Here is an 8,318-nt window from a genome sequence, read left to right on the forward strand (position 1 = left end):
TTTTTCTTTTTGTATTTTTAGGGAAGGGTCTACAGGGTGTTCAAGGTCTCAGGATTAGATCAGATTCATAGCGATCTGCCTGTATACAGCCTCCAAAGAGCTAGGATTACAGGTGCATGACACCATACCCAGTCTCAATTGCCATCTCAGTGTGCCCCAGGGGCTGGGCGGGCTCAACAGGTCCCTGGATCCAACCCTAGGACCCTGAGCCTGTTTGCAGGCACTTGAATCTGCAGAGGTAGTTGGCCGGAACTTGACTTTCATATTTTAACAAAAGCTCTACATCTATATGATGAAAGTCCTAATAATGTAATAACTTCCTTTATGACATTTTCATTTTTCATAACAGTTTTGTTTTGTAAAATTAAAGTTGAAATATATTAGTAGCATTCAAATATGTGATGGAAACACATTTACATTTACTTTAGATGTTTTATTAAGTAGGTACTGAGACCTGAAATTACTCAGGTACCATCATATCCATGCCAAAAACATCTGTTTAGCACCTAAAATGATCTTTTTAGAAGAAACCATTATGTATTTCAAAATCTACAGTGATTTGTTGACAAATAGCACTACATATTCTCTCTCTCTCTCTCTCTCTCTCTCTCTCTCTCTCTCTCTCTCTCTCTTTCTCTCTCTCTCTCTCTCTCCCAGGGATCAACCTTCTGCTTGCTAAGCAGGTATTTATGCTGCTGAGCCATCTCCCTGGCCCCAGTTTATTTTTCAGCTCTCTGAATCGTTTGACATACTTTACTGGAAATGCATCAGATATGTTGTAGATTCTTTTTGCTTTTCTACCATATAAATTGTCTTGCTATCATTATTTTCCTAGTTTGGTTTTTTTTTTTTTAAATTATCTATGGAAATCAATTCATTTTCTTCTTTCTACCTTCTAATTCCAAATAAGTAGACCTCAGCATGTGTTACCTAGTTAAAAGCCATTTGTCAAATGAGTTAATTCCATGGAGTTTACTTCTATGACTCCAAATTAATTTTTCTAGAAATCTCATTTTCATTGTTCTAGCTCCTGTACTATGGAACAATACTTATTTTGTAAATTTTGTTTGAAATTTTATTCGTTAGTTAATATTTGGATAAATATATTATGCACAAATGATGCCATTCATCATAAGGAATTTGTAGCTATACATAGTACATCTTACTTTGTTGGGGGTCACAATATCGAACTCAGAACCTTGTGTTTGCCAGGCAGTCACTGACCTGCTGAGCCATATCCACAGCTTCACATGATATATCTTTTTTTTCATCACAGAATTGTTTTTAATTAATTTTATTGAGAAACAAATAGCAATGAGACAATTTCAAAACAAGTTAGTAGGACAGTTTCAATAATTAAAACATTGCATGTTGTTGTCTTCATAGTGGTTATTCATAGTACAAGATGCAGACATGATATCTTGTTTACAAACACTGTTAGAACAAATCTTAGGGATTAAGAGAAAGTAGCTGTATGTCTATCCTATTTTGTATATACAGATACAAGTTGGTCCTTCATTTGTATCCCCTTATTTTTGTTTAGTTTAATCAAAGATGGGTATTCCATTGCATTTAAATACTGTAGGTGTATGAATTCAGCAAATATACCTCACAGACCTAGAGAAATCATTCTTAAAACTTATTTGTAACCAGAAAAGACCTAGAATAACAAAGGCAATCCTTGTCAACAAAGTCATGTGATTTATCTTGAATCTTCTTTCTTTTCCCTTTCCCTTGCCCTCTTCATCTCCTCTTCCCCTCCTTATTTGCAAAATTTTTTTTTTTTTTTTTTTTTTCTATTCTCTTTTTTCCTCTTGCTTTCCTTCTTTTTTCCCTCTACTATCCCTGGTTCCCATTCTGATTTAAATACTTTTTCACATTTCACAGTATGTTATACATATGGGTTTTTACTTATCCTTTTTTTTCATACCAGAGAAGCTTATTGCTATTTTTTACTGTATATTTCCTATTCAGTTGTATATAATGTTAACATATTATTCCGTTGACAAGAGCAACTAAAATCTCAATGTTAATGAGTCATATATTGGTATTCAATTCTCTCTCTCTGTTTTTTTTTTTTTTTTTTTTTTTTTTTTGCATTACTGGGGATTGAATTATTGAACTCAGAGCCTTGCACTTGCCAGGCAAGCACTTATTCTACTGAGCTATCTCCCTGGCCCCAAGTCTCTCTCTTTTTACTTTGTCACTGTCCTTGTTCTTGAACTCAGGGCCTCATGTTTCTTAGGCAAACACTGTGTTACTACATTGCACTACAAGCCTCGATGTCCTATTTTTATTTTTTTTTTATTTTTTTCAGAACCTGAGATTGAACTCAGGCCCTTGTGCTTGTCAGGGAAGCACTTATACCACTGAGCCATCTCCCTGGCCCCTCGATGTCCTATTTTCAATGAAATTTTCTTACTCTTTAGAAGGTGGAGGCCTTGGTTAACCAATTAATAACACCCAGTTATAGTTTGGAGAGATACTTGAATTACAAGTACCTTTCTTTAATGCTCATTAAGTGGTATTCCATACTATTATTATGTAGTTAAAACTTCATTTGAATAAGCACTGTTAAAATGAGCTATTCCAATGCTTATTTTCCATATTTATATTTGATATTGCAATTGTTTTGTAAATAGCAGGTGCTAATATGTTTTTTGAAGTGAAATAAAAATGGTAGAAATATAATTATATAAGTGCTCATGCTTCTTTTTTGGCCAATGAATGTGAGATCTCTCTGAAAATAATATGTTTTCCTCAGTGCATTTGCAAAATAAGTTGTCCTGAAAGCTTCCATTCATTGTTTTTGTTAATGAAATCAATCTCATAGATATTATTCAAGATAAAAATTTGATTTTTTGTAATTAAAGAAACAAAAAAGTTATAAAACTCTAATTTTCTTGTAAAATAGATCTTGTTGAGGCTACATTCTTTGAGTTTTATGTTTATTTTTACTCACTGATTACTTTGAATATGTTAGCTATTTACTAGTTTTCTTAAGAAGTGTTAAACTTGGAACTAAGTTTTTGAAATGTGATAGCAAAGTGCCAAATATTAACTTTTATAGTTTTTTATTTATAATACTTTTATGAAGAAATCATGACTTTATTCAAACTTTTATGTAGAAAAGTAATGAGCTGTGTCGTGAGGGCTGTCTTCATACATGCCAAGGAAATGAACTGTGAAATAACTGAATCAGCCCATCTGCTCCTCTGTAGTTAGTGTTGGTGCCTGATCCTAACAATAGTCATACGAGCTATGTTTTATTAAAGGCACAAGATAAGCCTTACAAGGAAAATTTGATAAATCAACCCTTTGTGTTATTATACTTGTGTTGAGTTGGGCCGACACTCTGGGAAAAAATCGAAAAACTAAAAGTGAGACTGAAAATACATGTTTGATGATAAAGACATACACATATTTTCAAAGGTACAAGAAGAAAGCTTCTTTGTGCTATATGAAGTAACCAAATAGTGTGATGAATTTCAGCAAACATCTAGTTAAATATGTCTAGCAAATTATAGTCTAAAGTCCCAATCACCTGCATAATTTCTGAGGATCTACATTCATAGATTCAGCAAATGTATTGAAAGAATTTTAAAACTTTTTTATTTAATTTATAGATAACTTTTGAATGACAGCTTTAAAATACACATGAATTGTTCACTTAATGTACTAAAACTTTAGCAGCCTTAATTTTCTTGACAAAGCAAGCTGATGGATTGCTTTGGTTTTCAAGGGCTTCAAGTCCTCCTTCCCGATTACCTTCAGGAACGTTTTGTGCAAGCAGCCCTGAGCTACATTGCCTGCAACTCAGAAGGGGAGTTTATCTGCAAGGATAATGACTGCTGGTGTCAGTGTGGTCCCAAATTTCCAGAATGCAACTGCCCCTCCATGGACATCCAAGCCATGGAAGAGAATCTCCTTCGCATAACTGAAACATGGAAAGCCTACAACAATGACTTTGAGGAATCAGGTAAGATACATTGTTAATATAATATTTTCAGTCTCTGACCAAAAACTATTGAGAATTTAATTCTACCATTTTGAAATAATCATTGCATTATTGGAAAGGTATAATTTTTAATATAGTTAATATGTACAGTTATTTTGCTTTATTACTGGTTGTCCAGAATTTTACTGAAAGAATGTTCACCATTTTATGCTATTTTTGCTAGAGGCTAGCCTGCTCTTGAACTGACACATTGTTTCTTTTTTTAAGAATTGTGATATAAGAATTTATAGTCTGATACTTTGTGTCTTTCTGGAATTTTCTAGTGATCTTTGAGTCTCATTTTTCCAGCCAAAATATTCATGAACATGAGTCTTATGAGTGTTATCCTGACTTGATGGCTTATTGTATTATGAAATTTAGAAGGATTTTGTGATAATACTTAGTTTATATCATAACTGTACTACTAACCTGTTTTGAAAATATCTCATTGCTACTTCTTTCTCAATAAATTTATTACATTATCTATCAAAAATTGAAAAATAATTCATCAACATATTTGCATTCAGGCTAATAATAGGATGGTTGTTATCAGAGGTTATAAGTAGTGAAATGGAGAAATGTTATTCTAACTTTATAACTATTCATTTAGGCCAGGAAAATTTTTTGAGATATATTATACAGTTTAATGAGTTATTTTTAATGATATCATATCATGTAACATAAAATTTCTCATTAGAAAAATATGTATGAATGGTGGTGGATATGCTAACTAGCTTCTGTTAGTAATTCCTGGGACAGGCATACATCATAACATCAAACAGTATAACAGAGACACACATAATTATATTTTTCCAATTTACAGTAAAAGGACACTTAAAGGGGCAGTTTAGAAACAAAGCAAGCATCATACTGCTTCCCTAGTATGAGACGCTAAAGATTTAAAGAAGAACCAAAATGTATAATACATACTGTAAAATGGTAGAAACAAAGAAACAAAAAAAAAAAAAAAACTTACAAAAGACTTAAAAAGGAAAGGGAAATTGGGATGGGGAATAGAGAAAAAAGGGAAAAATACATATGATAGTTAAAGCAGGTATACTACTAATTTCTCTTAATTCATTGAAAAGAAAGGTGGGCACTAATATTGTTCAGACCATGAAATGCCAATATATTGTACTCTCAGTAATTTAAAGATAACAATATGCAAACTATTAACCATTATTACGCTCATATTGACTTGTTCTTAAATGTTATTTTACTTTATTTTCTTTAAAATAGAAAATAGGGCCAGCCAAATAGCTCAGCAGATGAAAGCACCTGCAAGCAGCTGCAGGGGCCAGGGGTTCGATCCTGAGGCCTGCTTTGTTGGCCCCACCCCCAGGGCACACTGAGATGGTAACTGAGAATGGGCATGGTGGCACCTGTTTGTAATCCCAGCTCTTGGGAGGCTGTAAACAGGTGTGTCACTACAAGTCCGATTTAGTAGTGAGACCCTTAACTCCCTGTAGACCCTTCCCTAAAATACAAAAAAAAAGTTTAAAAATAAGTAAATAAAAATTTAAACCATAAAAAATCAAATCAAGGAAAAATAGCAAATGCTGGAGAAAATGACATTGAGTTTCTAAACTGCTTTGCTTTGTTGCACATTTATCAATCCATGGCAGGTTTTAAGGCACAAATCCATCATTATTCCCTAGAAAATACTGCTATTCCAGAAAAAGAAACAAGAATAAATATTTATATATGTATTACATTATAGTGACATTAATAGGAACTAAGGATTTCATAGGTGCAGATTCAGAAATTAAACAGACATTTTCCTTCATTTCAATTATACAAGTGGAAAGTGACTAAATCCAATAAAACCTCCAATGGTAAGACTGAGTCTTCTACGGAGTGATAGGCCCAAAATTGCAAGTACCCGCCGCATTTTAACTTCACAGGGCTACAAGTCCACACTGAAAACCAGAGAAGTGCAAATAACCTGTGTCTATAAACAGATGGATAATTAAGAGCAATGCAGTACTTTACAAAATGAAACACTATTTAAACACAAACAGTAAACTTTTGTCCTTGACAGCACATGTGTGGATCTAGAGTACAGTATGGTAAGTCAGAGAAGCAAGAGAAAGGCGCACAAGTACCACATGACCTCCGTCATCTGAAATATCAAAATGTTGATCTCATCTAACTGGAAAATGAATTGATGATTGTCAGAGGAAGGGGAGAGAAGTGGGAGGATATGGAAAGGTTGATCAGCAGTTACTAAATTATACTTAGAGAAGAAAATGTCCCATGACACTTATACAGAAGTGTGTTAATATATATATTAACAATATACTGCAAATTTTAAAAACGGAAAGAAAATATTTATAAATAATTTTACCATAAAGAAGTGGTCAATGTTTAAAGAGATGAACATTTTTACTTCAATTAACTATTATGCATTATATAATTAATACCTAGAGTGGAAGTCCCCGTTAATTATAATAATTATTAATATAATTATTAATTATAATGTTTGAAAGATTACTTAAATACACAATTAAACTTTATTCATAACCATTGTAAAAAAGCAATGTCTCAGTTACTTTTCTCTTATTGCTACACAAAATACTCAACACTCAAGATTAAGGTAGGAAACGTTTATTTAGTTCACAGTTAGTGGAGGTTTCAGTCCGTGCTCAGCTTCCTCCAAGGCAGAGTGGCACATGATAAAGGGTAGCAGTTCATAGAGATGGAAAACAGCAAAGAGAAAAGGAAGGGACAGCAGCTGAGGCAGTTAGTAATCCACTCTCTTTTCCTTCACTGTATGCAGATTACCCACCCCTAGGTGGAGGCAGCACTCACATCCATAATCCCAGAAATGGATCATGAATTAATCACAAACTCTAGAAGCTGTCTCAATAACTGCACGAGGCTCTGGGGGGACACCTAGACACAACCATAACAAGCAAGAAGACTTGAACCTGGAGAGAGTGATTTCACTTACCACACTGAAACAGGATTGTAAGATTTTAAATATGGCATAAAATTTTAGAATACATACTGGAGGATATTAGATGGGTAGTTTGTCACCACTGTTAGGCCACCTGTGCTTGCTGATTGCCTATCATTTAAGTTAGACCCCTTCCATTTCTCAGATTGGGGAAAGGGAAGTAGTTCTTCATAAATTGCATTTCACATGAGTAGACAGCCTCTGTCTCCCTGAGAAGGACCTATGCAGGCAGTAGAACAGTTCCTTGTGAAAGGGCAAAGGAAAAGTTTTACAATTTCCAAGGGTTGTAAAACAAAATTTGTTTTGCCTACATTTATCTATTGTTTGTACCTTTTCTCTTCTTAGTTTCTTATATACTTCTTACTTTTATCTTTCTTCTTCCAACTGTACATGCATGTATCTGGTAATAAGAACAACCGGTTGGAAGACAACACTAAGTGATACAGCAAACACTGTGAAATCCATATTACTTAGTTGAGTGAAATGCTGTATCTCTTGTAATTTTTTCTGTATTAATTCTAATTGGTACTCTCTTTAAAAAATAAAAAATAAAATAAATTATTTAAGAGCGCTCAGAGACCTTTAAACAGGAATAAACATCTTTTACATTTTACACAGTCTGAAGGAAATGCTCAAATCCTGTCAGTCACTGTGTTATACTACAGGCTCTGAAAACAAGAAGAGTAATTCAACACTACTAAAAAGAATGGTAAGGGCCAGCCAAATAGTTCAGCTGATTAAAACGCCTACAAGCCTGCTCAGGAGCTGGGGTTTCATCCCTGGGCCTGCCCTGATGGCCCCGCCCCAGGGGCACACTGAGAGAGGAATTGAGACTTGAGGTGGTGGTGTGCGCCTATAATCCCAGCTCTTGGGAGGCTGTAAACAGGAGAATCACTACAAGTCCTATCTAGTAGTGACAGGCTGGGGACAGAGCTCATTTGAATAAGTGCTTGCCTGGCAAGCGCAAGGGCTTGAGTAAAATCTCCGGCTCAACAAGAAAAAAGAAAAAACCTAGTAGTGAGAATCTGGACACCCTGTAGATCCTTCCCTAAAATAAAAAAAAGAAAGAAAGAAAGAAAGAAAGAAAGAAAGAAAGAAAGAAAGAAAGAAAGAGGAAAAAATTGGTAGACAGCTACACAGGTAGAGTGAGATTTTAACATCGCTTTCTTAATAAAAGAAACAATAAAAAATTAAGGTGCATAAAGTTTTATGAATTTGACCAGAAAATTTGGAGCTGAAGAAAGTATATATGTATAATTGAAAAATATTTACAGCTGCATATTTCTCCTATACTCAGGTAGTATTTCTCAAATTTTATCAAATGCAGGGCTACAAAGCAGGCCTGAAAAATTACAAAAGGGC

At 34.1% G+C, this 8,318-nt stretch overlaps 1 protein-coding gene across 2 annotated transcripts in view; it reads left to right on the top strand.

Annotated features, from left to right (window-relative positions):
- Brinp3 (BMP/retinoic acid inducible neural specific 3) overlaps positions 1-8,318 on the top strand; it is a 457,113-nt gene that overhangs the window by 312,638 nt on the left and 136,157 nt on the right. For both annotated transcript variants that reach the window (XM_004643978.2, XM_004643979.1), the window contains one exon: positions 3,743-3,979. In XM_004643978.2, coding sequence (XP_004644035.1) covers positions 3,743-3,979 — 237 coding nt within the window. The remainder of the gene's footprint in view (positions 1-3,742; positions 3,980-8,318) is intronic.

The sequence above is a fragment of the Octodon degus genome, unplaced genomic scaffold (genome assembly GCF_000260255.1).
Source record: "Octodon degus isolate 3935 unplaced genomic scaffold, OctDeg1.0 scaffold00188, whole genome shotgun sequence".
Taxonomy (NCBI): domain Eukaryota; kingdom Metazoa; phylum Chordata; class Mammalia; order Rodentia; family Octodontidae; genus Octodon; species Octodon degus.